Consider the following 23990-nt stretch of genomic DNA (forward strand, 5'->3'; position numbering starts at 1 on the left):
AGATAAGTAGCACTTATTATGAGAAAGACACCACACTGTATTGGGAGAGAAGTATAAGCTGTGTAGCCTTAGAGGGAAAGACCAGAGGTAGTGTTCAAGCTTAGTGTTTTAAAGGAAGCTTGTGACTGTCAGGGGCAGACCTGAGGAAGGAGAGTATTCATGGCAAGGGAGTTATCTAGAACAAAGGCATGTCATGGGAGGATGGAGCGTCATGTGTAAGAAACAGCATGTAGGCCTTTTTGAGTGGGCCAGAGAATGTACAGAGCAAAGTCATGTGTGAGAAGACTGGAAAGAAAGGGGTCAGATTGGTAATGGCTTTAAATGCTTAAATAAAGGAGTTTATATTTGATTCTGTAGGTAACTGGGAATTGTTGAAATTTATTGAGTAGGGGGAATAAGATGGTCAGATGCACATTAAGAAAATTACTTTGACAACTGTACTTTGCCTACTCTTGATTGTTAAATTGGAAATGGGAGTAAGATAGGAGTAAGATAATGCTTGAGATAATACAGGAGGGAAAAAAAGTTTGAATGAAGACTTGATAGTTAAATTTTCTTCAGATGCAGATTCTTAGCCAAAAAGAAAATAGGAAAGTTGTTCCAATTCAAAGAGGAATTACTGTTGAAGATTCTGAATGGATTAGGAATGATAATTTAGATTCTAATACTTGCATTCCTTAGCAATTTGTTATCCATTTTAAGAATGTTTTTGATATTTCTCGTTGATTACAGACACTCTGAAAAATTACTGATCATTATGATCTATTTTCAGTAATTTTCCTATCCTTCCCAAAGGAAAGATGCCAATGAATTGAATGAAATTATCATTATTTATCTGCACAGCAAATTGGCATTTATTTTCAAAGCAAAAAATGATGTATGATCATTTCCTAAGTTGCTTTTCAGTCAGATAATTAAGTATTTTGTTGTCTGGTGCCAAATAATATCTTAGGCAGTTACTTTTCCCCATATGCATCTTTTTTTCCCTCTCCCCCTTTATCAAACTGATTACTTCCCTTTCCTTTTGTCATTTTCTTTACTGATATCACTTATAGACATTTAAAGGCATAAGAGTGCCAACTGAATGCTGACATTTTGCTGATCCTGGCCTACACAAATTCCATTTTTCCAGAAACCATGTGAAGAAATGTGAGACTAATGTAACAAAAACAATAAAATAGTATCAGTATATATATTATACACACACACACACACACACACACACACACACACACCATATCTATCACATGCTCTCATGCACATTGAAGCACACACACACACATACATACATACATACACATACACTTACACACAATTTTTTTCTTCCCTGGCAAAAAGTGGATAAAATTGGGAGGAAGGATAGTGTAGCGAGTAGACTGAGCCACTTGAAATCATGAGACCTTAGATACTTTGTTTTCATATTTAAATCACTTGACCTTTCAGAACCTCAGACTTTTCAGCTGGAAATTAGACTATTATTCATGTTACTGATTACACAAACCCCAAAGACCTGTGTAAACTGTGAAGTATTATCAGTGAGCTAGCAAGCATATATTAAAATGTTATTTTAGTAACCATAGGTATTGTGTGCTAAGCTTTGGGGATCCAAAGAAAGGTAAAAATATGAGTCCTTGTATTTAAGGAGCTCACACTCTAATGAGGGAGACAGTATTAAGAAAAATTGTACATATGGAGTCATCTTACAGTTTTAATAGAAGATAATCTCAGAGAAAAGGCTTTAATGGTAGCTAGAAATACTGTTAAGGGTCTCTTGCAGAAGGGAGGATTAGAACTAAGTCTTAAAACAAGTGATAAGGAAGAAGAATATCCCAGGAAAGGAGTGTGATTTTGAGGGATAACCAAAAGGTCACTGGCATTGGATCATGGTGGGGAGTAAAGTGTAAGAATAATGGAAATTTAGAAAGAGGTCAGCTTGTAAAGGACTTTAAAAGCCAAACAGAAGATGTTTCATTTGAGTCTGGAAGTAATAAGGAGCCACTGAAGTTCATTGGGCAGTCTTGGAGTTTGTTCACTTGTTCAAATTGGTTTGGCAGCTGAGAGATAGATTAGAAGGTGAAAGGCATGGCAGAGACACTATCAGCAGGCTATTAGAGAAGTCCAAGTATAAAGTAATTAGAGTCTACAGCTGGTTTTGTGAGTCAACAGAAGGGATCGGCTTGGTTGTGAGCGAGGAATCAAGGATGACATTGAAGATGTGTATTTATCTGACTGAAAGAATGGTAATACTCTGGCACAAAAGTTTTTAGAAAAAAGGGGGGTGTTTGGGGAGAAAAATAGGTTTTGTTTTAGTCATGTTGAGTTTGAGGTGTTTATTGGACATCCCAGTTGCTGTAATGAAAGTAATATGAAAGAGCTAATTTAGTTTTTTTTTTTTGCAAGGCAAACAGGGTTAAGTGGCTTGCCCAAGGCCACACAGCTAGGTAATTATTAAGTGTCTGAAGTTGGATTTGAACTCAGGTCCTACTGACTCCAGGTCCGGTGCTCTATCCACTGCGCCACCTAGCCACCTCCTAATTTAGTTTTTAAAAAATTAATTAATAATGATTAACTCAAACTTGATTTACTTTAATAATTCTAGTATCAGATGTGAAATCAGGTTTCAGTTTTTCTGAATAATCTTCTTTTAGTTATCAGTTCAAAAGATACACTGGTACATAGAAGAACAACACAATGATTTTGAGAAAATTGTTAAATTGTTTAAATAGTTCTTGTATTTGTGCGAGTCTCCTTAACAAAATCATAGTTATACTTTGGATTTTTTACCTTTCCTAGGTCCTCAGTTACTTAAATCTTGTTCTTAATATAGTATAGAAAAAGGTCTGCAATTGGATTTAAAGTGAAAAGTTTTAGATCTATTTGGCTCTGCAGTTACTCTGGGGAACTTTTGATTTTTAGAATAATGTTTGTTTGGAAAGGTTTCTGTTAATGTACATGATGAAGCTTTCAAATGTGAAATGGCATTTTCTTATAAAATTAATATGTAGTTTAATTTTAAGTTGGTTACATAAGTTGAAGCACTTTCCAAAAATTCATCTTCATTTAGGTCATTATCTTTTTTCTACCTTTTCCTGTTTTTTTTTTTAACATATTTAGTTCCTTACATATTTAATATTTAGAGAAAGAAAATGAGTAAAGGAGTTTATGTAAAACTGTAGAAGAAAGCATATGTGATTCAAAAAAGTGCAAGTTATCCCTTTAAGTATAGTTTTCAAGGCAAAAGGGGTTAAGTGGCTTGCCCAAGGCCACACAGCTAGGTAATCCTTAAGTGTCTGAGGTCAGATTTGAACTCAGGTACTCCTGACTCCAGGGCCAGTGCTCTAGCCACTGCGCCACCTAGCGGCCCCTTAAGTGTAGTTTGAAGGCAAAAGTTGGATTTTCTAAGTGTGCCCTTGTGTATCCCTTGTTATATTTAAGTATTTTTTGGATAAATTACAGTTTTTTTAATTGACATCCACAATTTCAGTGGTGTATGAAGCCTACTTATGAAGTAGCCTTTAAGAATACATAATCTAATTGAAAATCAAACTGACAGTCTTTTAAAAATTATTAAAGTATCCTAGAAAATTGCTAAGTCAGAGCATACTTGATAGTTTTGGACGTCAGAAGTGCATGTTGATAACAAAAGGTTATTTATTCATCCTTAAGATTAGATTCTTAAGATTTTTAAACTTGGTCTAAGTTTCAAACCAAACTTGTTTTGCATAATAGGAATTTTAGGTTTTATGATTTAACCTGTCATTTTAAGAATACTTCACTAATGCTATCCAATAACCTAGCTTTAAATTTTCTTGACTCTTTTGGAATTTATCTTTATAAAGGCATATTTGTATTTTTCTTCTATTTTAATTATAACTTTTTTTAAAAATAATAATTGTTGGTTTTCTTTTCTATGTTGATGTTGTGGTATTAACCTGATACAGACTGTGATCATTTTGAAAAACATTTTAAGTGTCTTTCTCTGTAGAGATCTATATTATATATCTCCTTTATCTCTATATGAAGTGAGTCAGTAGGGAATTTATAGTCTAAGAAAAGTTTAATAGGAAAAAAAATTACTTCACTACCCTTTCCAGCATCACTTTTTTGTGACATGCTTTTCTATTTTAATCAGAACAGTAAACCTATTGTAACTTCTTTTAAGTAAAACTTTTTTATTGATCCACAATTGACTTAAAATATATATCTAAATATTCTATTGTTTTGTTCCTCCCCTTTCTCTACCACATGCTAAGAAAAACATTTTTTTTAAATTTTATTTTAGATTTTTCAAGGCAGTGGGGTTAAGTGGCTTGCCCAAGGCCACACAGCTAGGTAATTAGTAAGTGTCTGAGGCTGGATTTGAACTCAGGTACTCCTGACTCCAAGGCCAGTGCTCTATCCACTGTGCCACCTAGCCACCCCTTAAAAAATACATTTTAAATAGGGATTAAAAAGTAAAAGATAAGGAATAGAGAAATCATTTTTAATTGTTTACTTTATCACTTCCTAAAAATTATGGCAACTGAAGAGTTTTTTTAGTATGTGTTGTTGAGGCAAAGACTTAGTGATATTGATGATGTTGAAGAACTTCAGTTAACTATATATGAGAAAGAAGAATAAGAGGAATAATTTAATTCATTGATTGTATAGGTTTTTTACTTGCATCTTTTTAGGCATTGATTATGTATAAGATATTATACTAAAAGAATAGGAATACAGAGACATGGTCCTTGACTTTAAGAAGCTTATAATGTTAGTAGGATAGTTAATACTAAACTAAGTTTTACATGATTAGCATAAGCAGTATTTAAACGGAATGGATATTGGTAATAAGGGGAAATTATTTTTTGACAAGATCGAGGAGTTCTGGTTTGAGCTGGACCTTAAATGGTAGGTGAAATTTTGAAAGGTAGAAGTAAAGGGAAGAACATTCAGGTAAGGCCCTCACCAGAGGAAGGAAAGATTTAACATTTCTTCAGGTAATATGTAGTATTGCATGTATTCAAAAACTGTAAGTTTATTTTAGGGGAAGTAATAGAAAATAAAGCTAGAAATTTTGAGGCTTAATAGTGAGAACTCTTCAATGCCAGCTTGAGAGTTTGTTCATTATTTGATTAGGTAAATGAGAAGTAACACATTGCTTGATGAGGAGTATGACAATATGTAAGTAGTATGAAGAGAATTTTTTTGGCAACTCTGGGCAGATTGGATTGAGGGTAGACTGGAGGCAAGAATACTTGTTTAGGAGACTTTTGCAGTAGTTCAGGTGTGAACTAACAAGGATCTGAATTGAGTAGTGGAAGTTTGAATGGAGGGGAAAGAATAGATGTGAGCAATATTGCAAAACAAAAATCACCTAGATTTGGATGATTGATGAGATGACCTTGAATCAAAGGAGGAATCAGATGTTTTTGTTTTCTTAATTGGATGACAGGGATAGAGAATGGTAGTACCATTTCATAAATTTTGGGACTTGATTTGGAGAGGAAGATTTAGACATGCAAGTTAAAGTAATGATAGACATCAAAGTGAAAAGGTGCTAAGCAATTAGAAATGTAAGATAAGAGTTGTAATGAGGATGTAAAACTTAAGTTGATGTTTGAATAGGCAGTGCAAAGGTGTGTGAGATCATATGGGAAATACATGTATAAAGAGAGGAAATAAAGGGATGAGAATGAATTCTCAGGGAAAATCCGGTATAAGAGGAAAGTATCCAGAGAAATAAAATGGGGAGAATTTCAAGGAGATTGCTATTGGTAGCATCAAATAATAGCAGACTATTTCAGGAAGATGAACCCTGAGGAAGAGAAACCGGATGGGCAGTTAAGGATATTGTTGGAATTTTCAAGAGCAATTTAAGTAAATTTCTACTAGGGTGGCAAGTCAGTTTACAGGGAGTTAAGAAGTGAGCAAGATTTAAGGTAATGGAAGCAATTAGAGAGTAGTTGTATAAAGAGAAAAGTATAAACACAATGTTTTATTTTGGGGTGTAGCACATCATATAAACATTTCTTTCTAGAATAAATAACAAGGAAGGAGAAGTTGACTGAACAATAAAGATACTTTGATAGCAGAATCCTGAAGAAAAGTGAACTAGTTATCTTTGAAAAGTAATAACAGCTTTTCATTTGCAACATGTGTGAATGAGAAAGGTTAAATGAAGTCAGAAAGAAATTTTGAGTGTAATTCAAGAGGATCAAAGGTGTCTAATTTAGATGAAAATGAATAAGCTCATTTAGTTTTTAACTTCAGTTACTCAAAAGAACCATTTTAGGAAATACTTCTTTTGAGGAAATTTGTACTTTTTTTCCCTATGTTTAGAGAGATACTGGTTAGTAAAAATAGCTTATTATTGTATTACTGTGTTTGGAACACCTTACATTTTGTACATGAAAATTTTATCAGTCTCTTCATCCAAGGGCAAGGGCAAGCATATTATTTATATTTATTTTTACACATATACATACACACAAACTTTAGGCTTAGTAATTAAGTGACTTGCCTCATAAATCTATTTTTGTCTACCGTGCCACAGTTCATGATTTCTTCCTGTTTTGTTTCCACATTGCTTAGCCCTTTCTTTCTTTTGACTTTGTATTTTTTGATTTGAAGTTTGGTTGTATCAGTCCAGGAGTTAGTGGACTTCCTTTAGAATGCTGAAGTACCTGAACAGTATTGTTTGGGGCAGTAATAGATTAAATGATTTACCCTATAATCATATGGAATCAGTATTTGTCAGATGCAGAATTTGAACACTGGTCTGGGCTTCAAGATCAGCCCTCTTAATTCACTGATATTTCAGTTCATAGCTAATGTTAATATACATTCTTTTGCCTCTACATCTTGTCACTTATGTGAAAAATGAACAAAAGCCTCAAAGTTGTTGGAGTTCTGTTACTTTTCCTTACATCTTTGAAGTCTTGATTTCTTAGAAAATTTTAATGACTTTGTAAATTATATGTTTTATATCTTTTTCATTGATTCTTCTTGAAACTTAAAGGATTACAGAAACCTCAAGAATCCACTTAGAGGCAAAATTAGAAAGAAAAAAAACCTAGGAGGAAGCAAACCAAGTAGCTTACAAATTGTATCCTCTTGCTATTTTGCTGGTTTTACAGATATCTCCTAGTGCATTTTTATGTTCTGTCATAATCCTAGTTGCAATTGGTGGGTGGGGCATGAGTTTGAGTCTTAAGTGCATTTTTCTAACTCTCTCAATAATGGGTGCCTTTCTATACATCATTGGTGTTGATAAATTTTTTTTATCCTATATTTTACAGTGGAGTGTTCCATTCTTTTGATTTTATCACTGTTTTTATATTTTTTACCTAAAATGTGATATTCATACTTTTTATACATTCCCAAAGTCTTAATATTATTTATTGTTAGTGTACTTAAAATGCATTGTCCCTTTTGGGACACTCTTAAGCTTTCAGTGCTGTATAAAATTAATCTCCAGTATAAAGTACAATGAAGGTAAACTTGTCTTTTTTTATTAAAATGCTTTATGTAAGGTGTGAGATTTTAGCAGTTAAAATAAGGAGTTTCAAAACCAATTTTTCCCAACAGGTGGGAAGGACAAACCAAAAACAAATGCAGAAGACTTACAAATTAAAAAGGTAAAGAAGAAAAAGAAAAAGAAACACAAAGAAAGTGAAAAAAGGAAGCATCCAAAAATGTATAGCAAATCTATTCAAACCATCTGCTCAGGATTGCTTTCTGATGTTGAAGAGCGAGAAGCCAAAGGCATCATAGATGATCATCTTAAGGATTATATTGGAAAGAATTTGGATACCAAGAAGGAGTATGAGTCTAAGATACCAGAGAACAGTGAGTTTCCATTTGTCTCATTAAAGGAGCCTCGAGTTCAGAATAAAACGAAAAGATTGGACACATTGGAGTTCAAACAGCTTATTCATATTGAGCACCAGCCTAATGGAGGTGCATCAGTTATCCATGCCTACAGTAATGAACTCTCCCATTTGTCTCCTGTGGAGATGGAGAGGTTTGCAGAAGAATTTGTGGGTCTGGTTTTTAGTGAAAATGAAAACTCTGCAGCTTACTATGTAATGGGTATTGTTCATGGGGCAGCTACATATTTACCTGACTTTTTAGACTACTTTTCATTTAATTTTCCCAATTCACCAGTGAAAATGGAGATATTAGGAAAGAAAGATATAGAGACAACGACTATGTCCAATTTTCATGCTCAGGTAAGAGGTTCTCTTTTTTTTAAAAAAAAATAACAATGGTTTTTCATGAAGGTTTTTGTTCCTTTTTTGAATTGTTAACTTTTTCCTGTAATTATAAAATGGAAGGTAAGAGCGAAGAATTTAGGAGAGTGTTAGGCATATATATTTCTAAGCCTGGATAGATATCACATAAAGTATTTTTAAAATTATATTTTCTAGCCATTACTCCAAAATTTTTCCTTAAAGATGATTAACGATACCTATGCAAAGTAAAAAAGAAATCCTTTGCAGATGTTACCTGTGACCCAAAGGAAAGTTCTTAGGTGCAATATAGTCATTAAATATAAACTCTAAAAAACACTTGTAATTTACTAATGTATTTTCCCAGGCCATAAAATTTACTTTTTTCTTCTTGAAAAAATTGCCTAAAATTCATTTTTCTCTTCTGTCCTCTCCCTTTCCCCCCCTCACATAAAGTTGTTTTAGACTTTTAAACACTATTACGGGAGTTGTAATTTTTGACAAACTTTGAAGTAGAATCGTTATATAACAGACTTGAAAGGAAACATGTAGATCACAACTGTATTGATCCTATTTGATAATTGAAACAGAGGTTACATTTATTGCCCCTCATGGTCACCATATAAGTTATATGAATATGGCCACCTGGTTTTTTCTATAACACTGAATTATTACAGTTAATTTTCTTCTTTATTTTTTAATAAATTTATTTATTTTTCCAACTACATGAAAATATAGTTTTCAGCTTTAATTTTTCTGTAAGGTTTTGAGTTCCACATTTTTCTCCCTCCCTTTCTTCCCTTTCCCCTCCCCTTGACAGCAAGTAATCTGATCTAGGTTATACCTACTGTAGAACTATGTTCAACATATTTCCATATTGATCATATTGTGAAAGAAGAATCAGAACAAAAAAGGAAAAAAATTAGAAGAAAACAACATAAAACAAATTTGGTCTGTAGCGGTTAATTTTTACATTGTTATATTGTGACCAGTTCTTTTATTTGTTTTGAAGGGCCACTAGGTGGTTCCAGTAGGTAGAGCACTGTCTTTGAGTCAGAAAGACAGGACTTTGAATCCAGCCTCAGACACTTGCCACTTGCAAGTCATTTAACCCTGATTGCTCTGCATCCAGGGTCATCTCCAGTTGTCCTGATTCATATCTGGCCACTGGACCCAGATGGTTCTGGAGTGAGGCTGGTGATCTAGCACAGCACTGCCTCACTCAAATCCAATTCACTTGCTTGTCATGGCATCACCTTCCTGATGTCAAGAACTTCTTCAAAAATGAATGACAAAAAACAAAAATACAGCCGCTTTGAAAAGAACTGTTTTAGATGAGTTGACTCAAACATTTATCTACTGTCAGCTGAGTACATAGTGGTATTGGGTTGAGTGATAGGGAAACAAAAATGAAATAAACATTGTGATCAAGGAGCTTACATTATGCTGGAGGATTTCATTCTATAAATCAAGGCAAATTAAGGAGGGATTAGGAAGGATGATTATAGGCTTGAGATTGGAAGTGGCGATGATTGAGTTGTGCTTTATGAAAAGGTAAGATTTCTAAAAGTTTTAAGATTTGGAGGATGCACATTGCAGGCTTCTGTGAGTGAGATGGGAGATGCAATGAAAAGGGGGGGGCAGCTAGGTGGCGCAGTGGATAGAGCACCGACCCTGAAGTCAGGAATACCTGAGTTCAAATCCGGCCTCAGACACTTAATAATTACCTAGCTGTGTGGCCTTGGGCAAGCCACTTAACCCCATTGCCTTGAAAAAACTAAAAAAACACCCCCCCCCCCCAAAAAATTAGGGAACAGTTTGTCTGGAATAAACTTTGTGAATTGGAAGGATTGTGGAAATTTTACAAAATTTTCTTCTAGAGGCAAACCTCTCAGAGATTTTTTAATAGGGTGTTATGATATTGTTAGTCTAGTGACTTAAGATTATTTTGGTAGTTGTATGGAGAATAGATAGATATATAGGTTGGAAATAATTAGGAGGCTTATATAGATTAGAAACCAATTAGGAGGCTATTACAAGAGTCCATAGGAGAGGGAAACTAGGACTATGGGTACATGAATGGAAAGTAATATGAGAGTTGTTATAGAATTTGAATTGATAAGATTTGACAACTGATTAGAGGGGTGAGAACAAGTAAATAATTAATTGGCACCTGAGTGCCTAGAAGGATGGTAGTGGCTTCAAAAGAGAGAGAACTTTGGGAGGTGGGATGATAAGATAATGAGGTTTGGGTTTTTTTTTGACATGTTGAATTTGGAATTTGATAAATTATTTAGATTGAGATGGTTTGACAATTAGATTGAGATAGCAGGCAATTGAGAGAATGTAGGTTTGGAAATTATCTTCATAGATAGAATAATTTGGACATATGGGAGTGATTGAGATCATTGAGGAGAAAGAAGAGAAAAGGACCCAGGACAGAACCTTGATAGATGATCTAAAAGAAGAAAATAAGAAGGAGCAAATAGAATAGTTAGAAGAACCGGTAGGTGTCACGAGGAAGGAGAATGTTTTTAGGAAGAGTGATTGACCAATGTCAAAAAGAGTAAAGAAATCAAGGAGGATAACCTTAGAAAAGACTCTAAATTTCTCACTTGAGACGTCATTGCTTACCATTCTTTGAAAAAGCAATTTCAGTGGAGTACTAAACTAGAGTTCAAGGGATGAGAAGTAAGTAAATGGTGAGAAAGTAAAGGCATCAAATATGTATGTTCTTAACTGGAGTTTGGCAGTGAAAAGGAAGAGAGGTATAAGAGCATTTCAGATGTTAACATCAATTTTTGAGGATCAGGGAGATTAGTTACCAGTAAAGAGAGACAGTAAATGGGGGGGGGGAGAGAAGGAAAAATGGGATAACATTTCTTGAAGAAATGGGACTTGAGGGGTGATATCTTTTGTAGAGAAAAGGAGAAGAGGATAGGTGAAAATGTAAAGGGTTCTAGAGGTATGGAGTATTTTTTAAAAATTTTATTTAAGGTAATGAAGTTAAGAGTGCTTCACCCAAGGTCACGCAGCTGGGCAGTTATTAAGTGTGTGAGGTTGGATTTGAACTCCTGTCCTCCTGACTTTGGGGCCTGTGCTCTCTCCACTGCACCACCTAGCTGCCCCTAAAGGTATGGAGTATTAAAGGAGAAGAGAGTGAAATGAATGACCTAAGGGTTCTTGGTAAAGTAGGAGAAATGCTGAAATAATAATAAAGTGTGAACATGAAAGAAGAAATTGGAAGGTCAGAGTAGGAGGCAGTGAGAGAATTTAAGATTATATAATGTGAATTTGTGGTGGACTTAGTTGTATAATTTGTTTTAATGCATGGTAATTGAACAGTAGAAAATAGATCCCAGCTGCTGAGATTTTTTTTTATCTTAAGCAAAATTATTAGTAGGAAAAAGTGGAAAAAGTTTGCATATAAACTGTTGATGAGTTTCTCTTTTTTTTAGGTTTGGTTTTTTTTTTAAGTTTTTGCAAGGCAATGGGTTTAAGTGGCTTGCCCAAGGCCACACAGTTAGGTGATTATTAAGTGTCTGAGACCAGATTTGAACCCAGGTACTCCTGTCTCCAGGACTGGTGCTTTATCCACTGCGCCACCTAGCCTCCCTGTTGATGAGTTTCTTGATAGATTTTTCGCAACCTATAATCTTATGATACAGTAATCTTTACTAATTTTTAAATAATGATCATACTACATAAAGGAATCCAAAGTTAGAATCTACAAAGCAGAATTTACCTTTCAATTTCCTTTCCTATCTTAAACTTCAAAAAAATCAGGGCCTCTTTTTCCTGAACTCCCATCAATTTAGGGTAGGGTTGTGGAGAATCTAGCTCTTGTAGAAACACTTAATAAAAGTTAAAGAAAATGGTTTCCCTCCCTATTAGATCCACCCAGATCCACAACCATCCCTTCCATAACAGTGAGTGTCTATTTAACTTATTTTAACTTTTGAGTAAATTTTTGTATTGGGAGAGGAATTTAGAAATTGAATTCTTAAAAACATTGAAGACTAATTCATGTTACTTTTTCACATACCAGGTTTAATTTATTTCTTTGGCATTTAATGTGTACTGATAGATAATGATAAATAAAGGGAATAAATTTTAAGTTGAAAAAATGTGCTAGGATTTGGTATACAAAGACAATAATCTCAGCCCTCATTTTATCTCAGATTGGAAGAAGATAACAATCTTGTGTATAGACATACACACTCAATCTTCACTTCCTCCCTCCCCCCTTTCCTGAGCCCTCTGGCCTTCTCATCTTTTGATACTCTTCTGTGTTTTGCTTTTGGTGCTTTATGGTTCAGTTCCTAATCTGTCTCACCAGAGGCTTTTTTTTTTCTCCTCTTTCTTGATGATTAGAAAAGTTGTGTCCTTAAATTCTTGTTTCCAGTCAGAGAAAGCTCAGGTTGAGTACCAGTTAGAGAAATAATGTCATTAGGGATTTGTCAAGGACTGTGGAATTTGAATTCCTAAAATGTTGGATTCATATTTGTATAGCTTTTTTTTTTTTTTTTTTGCTTTTTTTGCATTAGGGCTTTGTGTTTTATACCTTTGGAATTATATGTGAGCTCAAGTTAAGCGATTTGCCCAGGCAAGTTGCCAGCAATTATGTATTAAATAGCAGATCCTGGTGCTGTGACCAGTTCTATCCATTATACTGCAACTCCTTTTAAGGATTGCTTTGAAGGAGAGAAAAAAAGGGAAAAGGACAGTGAAGAACTGATCAATCAAATATTTCTATAGAAAATGGAAGTAGAATAAGGAAAACTATTTTGCTAATCAGGAATGGAATGCATTAATGAAGGTAGAAACTTTAAATTTCATCCTGTTAAACAATACTGCTTTTTTTTTTTTTAACACTTAAGGGTGTCTTAGAAGACTAATGAAAACTAATACATCAACCTTATTGTAGTAATCACAGATAGTATGTTTTAGTAGATAGAACTCTGGACTTGGAGTCAGGCCCATTTAATTTCTTCTGAACCTCATTTTTTTATGTGTAAAATGTGAATAATAAAACACTTGCCTTGGGGCGGCTAGGTGGCATAGTGGATAAAGCACCGCCTTTGGAGTCAGGAGTACCTGGGCTCAAATCCGGTCTCAGACACTTAATAATTACCTAGCTGTGTGGCCTTGGGCAAGCCACTTAACCCCATTTGCCTTGCAAAAAAAAACAAACCTAAAAATAATTAAAAAAAAACACTTGCCTTATAAGGTTGATCACAATGAGATCATATATCAAAAGTAATTTGTAAACTTTAAGACACCATATTATTATTAGTAAGTTGTTGTATTAGCAGTAGCTTACTATGGATCTCGATGTATCTATCTGCTGCAATGTTATATTTTTGACTTTGTTGACTTTACACCTTTAAAAAAGAAACTAGAACAGAGGTCACATTTGGTATCTTGAATTCAAGAATAAAACCTTATATTTATCTGCTAGAGGTTGCTTCCTATTCTAAATTATTGAGATATTTTTGGATCCTGATCCTGTCATCTTGTATATTACCTTTCCCGAATTTGTATCATATTGCAAATTTGATAAAGTATATCAGTTCAAGTAATTGATAAAAATGTTAACTGGAATAGGACCAGGGAAATATCTGGGATCCTCTTTTAGGAATATCCCTCCAAATTGACATTGACCAATCATTTATGGTTGTTTCTTAGATCCTGCCTTTTAATTAGCTCTTGTTTTAGCTGATTATTTCATCTCTAGGGCCAAAATTTTCCATTTTGTTCATAAGGATACCATAGAAAAATTTAACTAAGTGAGCTGGAGTACTTCGTTTATGGAATCTCCCTACTTGACCACAAAGTCTCTGTCAGAAAAGAAAACGAGACAATTTTGAGTACATAGGATTAAAAAACCTTTGCACAAATATAATTCACTAAGAAGAGAAATGATCGAGTAGAAAAACAATATTTGCAGCATCTATCATACAGACAAATTTAAATAAGGTTTTAATTAACTCCATTAACTTCAATATCCACTCTTCAGTGTGAACCAGTGATTATAAAAGAAATCCTTCACGTTATAAGACTAAATGGAAAAAAAAAACTAAATGAGAACATCACTAATAGAAATCACTAATAGAAATGCTAGATAAAACAACTGGTTTCATCTTATATAATGTATATTTGACAAAAATGACAAGATTAGAAACAATGTTTCCAAAGAAGCTGGGGGGGGTAGGATGGGGTCAGCTGTTTATTAGTTGAAGAAATTGTGAAAATGAATTGTTGAGGATAGAGATGTAGAATCTAGTATTTCTGGATTGCAGTTTGGATATTATGCAGGAAAAATGACTAAATTTACTATGCATATTGACACAGTAAACAAAGTTTTGGACACACATTCTGATGAAGTCAGTGACAGAAACAGAGGTTTTATACATAACAAAAATGAAGCGTTTTGGTAAGATTGGTAAGCAAACAGGATGTCCTTCAATTGAGAAATAAAATGAAAAAATAAAACTTATATGAACATAATGAAATTTTGTGCTCTTAGGATGTAATGACTATATGGAATTCAGAGAAACTTAAAGATTTGTATGATTTGACGCATAATAAGCAGAACAGAAGAGAATACTGTTAAGTGAAAAGAACACAAAAAGAAAGTTGATCTCTCAGGGAAGAACTAATAAATATTCCAGAGAACATATAATGAAACATACTTCTCTTTCCTACAGAGAGATAAAAGACAACTAGGATAGAATATTTTTTACATAGATTTAATCACTGTATCAAATGTTTTTGCGCAATTGATTTTTTTTGTTAGAAAGAAGATAGTTCTGTCTGGAGGGATGAAAATCATGCTGTGGTTAAGGCAAAGGCATCTTTAATATACATATGTGCATATTGTATTTAAAGGAAAAGAGGTTTATCTGATATGACTTGTTCTTGTTGAAACTATTCTAACTTTTAGTTACCTCTGCTTTATTATTTTTTAATTAAATGTCCTATTTTTCAGTTATGTAAAATGTCTGCAAAAGAAAACATTGTCACACATATAGATTCCTATATTGGTATCTCGTTCTCTGTATTAGTTCGTCACTTCTCTGTCTTGAGAACTTCCTCATGGGTCTTCTGGAATCCTTTTGGAAGATATAGACATAGTAACACTTGACCTTGTAAATCTTACAAACCATTCCTTTGGGGCAGCTAGGTGGCACAATAGATAGAGTATCGACCCTGGAGTCAGGAGTACCTGAGTTCAAATTTGACCTCAGACACTTGCTAATTACCTAGCTGTGTGACCTTGGGCAAGTCACTTAACCCCATTGCCTTGCAAAAACCTAAAAACAAACAAACAAAACAAAAAAAACCAACCATTCCTTCAATAATAGACAAATAATCTAAGAACCTAATTCTGTTAGAGGAAGAAGGGGTAATATGGGTCAGCAGGAGAAATTGGTGGCAGAACTCTCTCCACCAATGCACTAATTTGTAATTATTTGTTTGTAATAGGTCATAGGGAGTTGCCTGAAGCACATAGATGTTAAGAGATTTACTCTGGGTCCCTCAGTCTTATAAATGTCAAAAGAAAGAATTTGAACTCAGTTGTCACTGACTCCCAAATTGAGCTGAGGAACTCTTATTTGATCAGCTTTTGAAGTGCTGTCGTTTTCCACTTGGGAAATAAAAATTTCGTTGATGCTCATATGTTTATATTACAATAATTTCCGGACACTTATTTATTTTACTTAAATTTCTCTTTGTAACAAAGAGAATACATTAATCAGTGACTGTCTATTTCTGTCATCCATCCCCCCCTTTCTCTGTTTGCTCTAGTAGTCCCTTGTCTCTTTATCATGAAATGAGAGATTATGTTTTATTATCTGTTCTCATTTTTGATTTTTTAGTTAGTTATCTTTTCATTTACATTGTAATAATTGTTTCTTTTTTTAAAAAAAATATGCCTCTGCATCAGTGAAGCAGACTAATGTTTGTTGTTTCTTTCAGAACAGTTTTTTTAGATATTCTCCATTTAATATTCACTTTATTTTCATTTTTTTGTTATGGAGAGTATTACCATGAATATACATCAAAAATATATTTTATTGGCAGATCATCAATAGTATGAAATATGTTCTTAATAGTTTAAAGAGTTGAATAGTTTTTCTTTTAACTATAATTCCTCATTTTCCTTTCTCTTTTTTTATCAACTTTTACTTTCTCTTTATCCTGACTTTTTCCATTCTTTGTGAATCTGAATGTAGTTACAATTAAATATGGTGATTTCCCCAGCCAGGGTTGAATGGGGCTTAGAATTCATCTAGTTCAATTTGTAATTAAGCAAAAAATCTCATAATATTATAATGCGTTCATCTGGTCTTAGAATGACAATGATGGGAATCATCATTATTAGCCCATTCCACTTTTATTTAATCTTGTTTGGAAGTTTTCCTTATATGGAGATGGAATCCAAGAAATCACCCTATTTTTCTTAATTCTGACCTCTGAAGCCAAACAAAACAAGTGTTAATCATTCCTTTATAGTACAATCATTACATATCTTGAAGATAGCTATATCATGTATTATTCTAAGACAGTATCCACCTATTCCTATATGACTAGATTTCATGGGGAGTTTATGAACTTGAATAGAGGGGGGGAAAAATAAGGTAGTTTTAGATACTGGAAATTAGTTACCAGATAAGGACCCTGCTCTAAATTAAACATCCTCATCTTTTTCAATTTACATGGTATAATTTCAGATCTCACCTCCTTGACCATTCTTCTTTGGATAAACTCTACTTTCTCAGTGTCCTTCCTAAGAACTGGATTAACAGAACAGGATTAAATTAACGAGTTGAAATTACAGAAGGAATATAATTTCTTATTTTGGCTATTGTATTTTCTGGCTGCTATGTCCCAGTTATTAATTTGTATGGAACCTATAGTCCCTTAAAGGAATGTATTTTCTGGGTATCTTGCAAATCTAATGAAAAAGGCTTTAAGTCATAAGGCTCATTAATGAAGAAGACTGGTTATATGTGTCTCCAAAGTTAAATATTGTTAGAGAGTACTTACATTGAGGAAAGAATAACAGTTGAGATAACTTGTTTGTTTGGGATTCTTTCTTACCTTCTGACTTCTTATTTTTTCTTGGAGCTGAAACCCTATCCCTGCCTCCTCACCCCATCTCTGAATTGAACAGAAAAAGAAAAACAAGGCCCTTATTATTATTATTACAAAAATGCACAAACAAAATAGATTCTTATATTGTTAGTGTCCAAAAATATATGTCTTATTATATATCTTGAATCCACTACTGCTCTTTCAGTAGGTGAGTCACCTTCTTCATTATTGGTCCTTTGGATTTATAAGTAATAGAGTTTTTTGTTTACAGAATCAATGTTACTGTATAAATTATTTTTTATATTCTGCTCACTTGATTCTTTATCAGTTCATATAAAAGTTTCTCTGAACTATCCCTTTCCTCATTTATGATACAGTTATATTCTGTTAATATTCATATAACAAGTTTGTTCACCAGTCTGGTCATTTGTAGTTCTTTGCCACTACAGGAAGATGCTATAATTATTTTTAATGCATATTGGACTTTTTTCTTTTTTTTGATCTTCTTTAGGGAGTAGTCTGAGTAGTAGTGTCAGTCAGTCAAAGGATATCCAGAGTTTGTGATTTGAAGGCCGTAGTTCCAAATTTCATTTAACAGCTATATGTCATTTCATATATTTACCAACAGAGGCCTTTCAACACTTATTTTCCCTAATGTTATCCTTGCAAGTTTGATTGGTTTTAACTGTAACCACAGGGCTTTTTTTTTAAATTTGCATTTTTGAAATTACTATTATTAGTGATTTGGAGCTTCTTTTTTTTTTTTTTTTAACAAAGTTCTTGATAGCTTGGATTTCTTCCTTTGAAAACTTTCTGTACATATCCTTTAACCATTTATCTAAGAGAGAATGGTTTAGTCTTATAAATCTGGATCAGAGTCTCATACTGAAAAATTTTCCCCCTCATAAAATATTTCCCTTCTAATTTTAACATTTTATCTTCTGTCTGTTCCTTGTTTGATCATGAATTCTTCTATCCATAATTCTGGAAAATAATAACTTCCTTGCTTCTTTAATTTGTTTATGATGTCACCTTTTATGTCTAAGTCATATCTTTTTGAAGCATATCTTGGTATATGTATCTAAATTATGATTCACTGCTTTCTAAAAATTTTCCCAGTAAATTTTTGTTCAGTAATAAATCCTTACTCATCTTGCTGGGATCTTTGAAGCCCCTTGTTTTACAGATAAGGAAATAGAGATTTTGAGAGGTAAAATCCCCAGGTGGTAAATAGCACCCCAACCATAAGAAGGTTTGAAACAGGTCTTCTGACTAATGTCAGGACACTGCCACATAACCCTGCTTTATGGGTCTTGTTTTTTCTCCATAACTGTGTTGAAATTTTTCTCCGTAACTGCATTGAAGTCTTGTCCTCAAGGATGCCATAAATTTAAAGATTGAGAGGCCTTGAATGGTGGATGAATTCATGTACGGGATCTAAAAGTGCTCAGGATTTATTATACATTCATTTCTTTTTTTTTTTTAAGGTTTCTTCAAAGCAATGGGGTTAAGTGAATTGCCCAAGGTTACACAGCTAGGTAATTATAATTAGTAAGTGTCTGAGGCCGCATTTGAACTCAGGACCTCCTGACTCCAGGGCTGGTGCTCTCCTCACTGTGCCACCTAGCTGCCCCTCAGGATTTATTATAGAAGGCTACAAAGTGTACAGATTAACAACTTTTCTCCTCCTAGAAAAAGCAGTAAGCACTCTGAGGATAGGCTAGGTGAAGTTTGAATTGAGGGGGGAGGGGAGGGGAAAGAAGAAAAGAGGAGAAGGCTAGCTTAGTCTGGTCATATGGTATAGGGGCCTAAGAAAGAAAGAGACAGAGAGAAGAGAGATAGACAACCTTGCAAGGGGAAAGTAGGGTCAAGAAGAGAGTGAGAGAAGGGGCAATGCTTTTCATAAAGGCACTTCTGTAGTGGGGTTGGACAAAGCTTGGTGCTTGAGGAAGTTGTCTGGCACCTGGCTCCAGGTAGTCTCCAGTAGGCAAGCTACATACTCGTCCTTCCCTTTGCAAGATGTGTGACCTTTTAGTCCAACATGTCATTTCCTGTCATACCATCATAAGCTTGACCCATCAGTGGAGAAGGTCTTGTAGCTGGAAACTGGAAGTTGGAGGAAGGAGAACAGAAGCTAGAGGAAAGATGAACAATTCAAGGCCATTCCTGTCCTGGAATAGTCACTTTGAACAACAGAATTCCCCAGATAGGCACAGATATATTTTACCTTTCACAAAATTTGTTTCCTTTCACTACATTCCCCATGTCCATAATTCCCTGCATCAATACTAGTCTAGAAATCTGTTGAAATTTTTAAAATTTATTTTATCCCAGGTTAAAATTTGCCCATTTTTGGCAGGAATGAAAACAGGAAGAAATTTGCTGTTACCTCTATAAAGTAGTATATAATGTATTTCTGCCCTGGCCAAGTGATTGTTATGAAAGTACAGGTGAATTTTCCTTGCTAGAACAGGTAAAGAGACTTGATGAATGCTTTTCCTTTTTCTGAGTTATCAAGGAGAATTAAATGTTCCTCTTTTTTAAAAAGGGGGAGAAAGACTTCATTGTAAAATATAGAAGGAAAAAAGATCTCACTCAGATGGAAATGCTTTGTCTGTGTTAGGAAACTGAAAGGTAGATGAATGAAACATAGCAGACAAAGGGAACAAAGGACCACTGAACCCTTGACGTTTAATAACAGACATAAGGTTCTTTCTGAAGTGTAGAAAGATTAATTCTAGTATGAAGAAGCAGTTGTTTATTCTTTAAGAAAGGGAAGTAGCACAAGCCAATATGCACTTCCCTAGTAGACCCTGCAGACCCTAGTAGAAAAAACTCAGAACCCCTGGAAAAAGCGACACATTCTCCCTCCACCTCCTATAGCCATTGGCACTGCCTTTTTCCTCATCATTCCGGGGTGGGGGGTAGTAACCCTTCTTTGGAAGTAAGACTTGTCACAACTCAGCTACTCATTAACACAAATGGCCAGGTCAGCCCAAGAGTCCAAGGACAGCGGACCATCCTCTCCTCAGATCATTCCCATGATCACTGTCCAAGGAAGGAACTTTAGAAATTTGACCTGGCTACCATCTCTTCGCTTGCCTTAACTTGTGTCTCCTCATTAGCCAGAGCTGTTTGAAAACTCAGAAAAGAAGGTTCTCAACCTCCAAATTCCTTAACACCATCGAATGGTTGAACATCAGAAATTATTAATGGAAATGACATCAAAGAAGACAGGTTATTTGCTATTGCAGCTAAGCATCATTAGGCTTTTCCATCTCTTTATGTTGTAGTTGAAAAAATCATAAATACATTTCCCTATTGGATTGTGAGATGCTTTAGAGCAGGAATTGTTTTCCTCTTTGTAACTCTAGTGTCTTATAAGCACTCCATAGATGATCAGTCTTTAATTCATGGGGATTCATAGTTCTTTTCAGATGAAAGATAATGTCTTCCTGTTTATCCTAATCTTGCCAAATTAGATTGTAAACTACATGATGGCAGGGACTTTTTTTTGCCACTTTTTCTATTTCTATTACTTAGCTATGAAATATAGTAAGTACTTAATAAATATTGATTATTGATTGATTCCTAAAACAAGTCTCTAAGATGTGACCAAAAATCCTCAACTCTTCTCAAACCAGCTATTTGCTACTGCATACTAATAGCGATTCCATGAATAGAAATAAGATCTGGAAAAAAATTCCAGAGCATGGATTTTTTGCTACTCTTTAGATCTTAGTTATCTTAGCTGTAAAATGGGGACAATAATAGCTGTACTGCTTAATGAAATATTCTATGCAAACCTTCTGATATTAAGGGCTTAGAGAGGAAAGCAGATTTAGTGATTGAACAAATAACTCATCTTTTAGGACATAAGGACAATGATCTACTTGCCAAGATGCCTTTTGATAGTGTATTTTTAGGGGCCTTGGAAGTCTAATCAAAGGAACTTAAATGTAAAAATAGAGGAGGAAGAAAACTACTTATATATCTCTTTGCTTACTAAGATTGATAGCACAGGAGGAGAAAGATTAGCAATCAAAAACAAATTCACATCCAAAAAAGTCAGCAGTATGACTCACCTCAAATACTTTATTACCCAAAATGAATAACAGTTATGTTGATTTGAGATTCTTATGTAAAGGAGAATGGAGCAAGTTGATTATGACATAGTATATAGAGAATTGACCTTCAGAGTAAGCCGGACTTGGGTTCAAGTCTAACCTCTGATACATATTACCTCTGTGATTCTGGGATAGTCACTTAATATATTTCAGGGCTAAGATAGATAGCCCTGTAAGATTGTAACTTGCAGAATGTTTGCAAAAATGTTGTAGTAAACATTTTTAAGTACCTTTTATGTGCTAGACCAGTATAAATGCACTGGGAATATAAAGAAAGACAAAAGAAAATCCTCACTCTCAAGAGTAATGAGGGGAAAGACATGCAAACAACTATGTGCAGAGAATAATATAGAGGATAAATTTGAGATAATCATAGAGGGAAGGTTCTCTTGGGGAAAGTTCCTTGTTTCTTGTTAAAGTATAGGTTTTTGTTGAGATTTGAAGGGAGTCAGGAGGTGAAGATGTGGAGGGAGAGAATTCCAGGCATAGGGAGCAACCACTGAAAACACTTGGAGTCAGAAGATGGAGTGTCTATTTTTTGAAGAAGTTGGGAAAGTTATGAAGGGCTGTAAGTAATAACAAAACACTGGAGTTTATTGTGTGTGTGTGTGTGTGTGTGTGTGTGTGTGTTTGGAGGAGAAGAGAGGATATTGTAATATTGTCAATGGAGAACAGATTGGAATTGGGAGAGATTTTTGAAGCAAGAAGACCAATGTCAATGCTATAAGGGACATGCATTTCAAGATAACTAAGAAACATGTGGAGATGAGTGACTATAACTCAGCTAAGGAATTAGGGCTGGGCACATAGATCTAGAGATCATCTGAGTAGAGATGATAATTGAACTCATGGGACCTGAAAGAGGAAATGATCTTTTAGGGCAACATTGAAGGACTCTCCAATAGATTGTCCCTTGCTTGAAAGAAACTACCCAGAAGCTGTCTGCAGGAGAACTAGAAAAGAACAGCAGTGTTACAGAAAGCTAGGGAGGAGAGAGAGTATCCAGGAGGTGATGAAGGCTCATATGCCACAGAGAGGATAAAAGGGATAACAGTTGTGAAAAAACTCATTAGCTGTGGCAGTAGAGATCTTTGAAGAAAGTGGTTTTAGTTGGATGATAAGAGAATAAAAAGATTTGAAAGTTTATAAAATAATAACAAAATAAAGATCTTGGTCTAGTTCTTAAGGTTTCTTTCAGTTATAAGTACTCTGATCCTATAAAACTGCTTGAGAATAGTTAGATTTAAAAATGGTGATTTTCCCCAGTATCTTGTCTCTAGCTCTATACTAATCTTTATCTTTGAAATAATTCCTAGTAATTTTCATAATTAAATTATAAAGTGAAGCAATGAATAATGTCATTCTGGGACCTGTGGGAGAAAAGAATAGTGAGATTGAAAGCTCACAGTAGACTATTCCATGAAACCAGGAACTTTGCTTTACTTTTTTTTCTTGGACCTCCCCAAGCACCTTCAGTGTAGTACTTTATTTGTAGTTGGCACTCACTCACAAAATGTTTGCTGAATTGAGCACATTTTTTGCCTCCCTAATTAGTATGCCTATAAATCATGTCACATTCTTGCTTTGTTTCCACACTCCTAATATATCATCTTGAAAGACTTAAAATATACTGATTTTACACTGAAAAGAAATCAGATTGCCAAGTAAGAATGTATTGATTATGAAAGTTTTAACTCATTTAAAATAAAACTTTTAAACATTTTTACTGTTTCTGCTCACTCATTTTTGTTATTCTTCAAAATCTAATTGTATCTGTATTACCATTGGTTCCTAATAGTGAGATATGCCCAAATAAGGATTTAAACAATTCCAATTTGTATTTGTGTGTGTGTGTGTGTGTGTGTCCTATTTTGAATTAATGTTAAGTCCTTCCAAGTTGTTAATTGAAATACTTAATCATCAAGTTTTTATTTCTGGATTTCTCTCCTCTCTTCCATTTGCCTTGACTTTTTGAGAGTCTCTTTCCTTAAACCATCATCAGCTCTATCTCTGCTTAGATTTTTTTTGGTGCTTGCAACTGCCTTTACAAAGGTTAAAGCTTGCAAGGATGTAGTTAATATGAAGATTTCCTTTGTCCAAAAGTTTAATTTTGGTTAATTCCCAAGTAAGTACTTATGAAGCTTATGTAAACTTATATCCTTTACCATGTATTTACTATATATTAGATGTTAAATTCTTTTCTTTGGAAAGAAGCTTTTTGTTAAATGTTAAATACTTTTGTTTTCTTAAAGAATCTTCTTCCATTCTTATTCTTTGTCCCTTATCTCTTAAGGGATGGGGTAAACTTATTTCAGTAACTTCCCACACACAGATTTTTTTTGATGGATGAGTTTGAAGTGAATTGTCTTCATTATTGAAGAAATGGTTATAGCTTTGGAAGATGTCTTAGATTTGATGGAGAGTGGCTCCCTCTTGTGGTACTTCTATTTATCAAATGTTCAGCTGTTTTAGCTCAAAAAGGCCAAAGTCTCCCATTGCATCCAAGGCCATCTCCAGTCATCCTATATCTTGCTACTGGACCCAGATG

At 34.2% G+C, this 23990-nt stretch overlaps 1 protein-coding gene across 1 annotated transcript in view; it reads left to right on the top strand.

The window, feature by feature from the left end:
• RSBN1L (round spermatid basic protein 1 like) overlaps positions 1-23990 on the top strand; it is a 97180-nt gene that overhangs the window by 37826 nt on the left and 35364 nt on the right. The window contains exon 3 of the mRNA XM_074194006.1: positions 7570-8213. Coding sequence (XP_074050107.1) covers positions 7570-8213 — 644 coding nt within the window. The remainder of the gene's footprint in view (positions 1-7569; positions 8214-23990) is intronic.

Source organism: Macrotis lagotis, chromosome 7 (assembly GCF_037893015.1).
Source record: "Macrotis lagotis isolate mMagLag1 chromosome 7, bilby.v1.9.chrom.fasta, whole genome shotgun sequence".
NCBI lineage: Eukaryota > Metazoa > Chordata > Mammalia > Peramelemorphia > Peramelidae > Macrotis > Macrotis lagotis.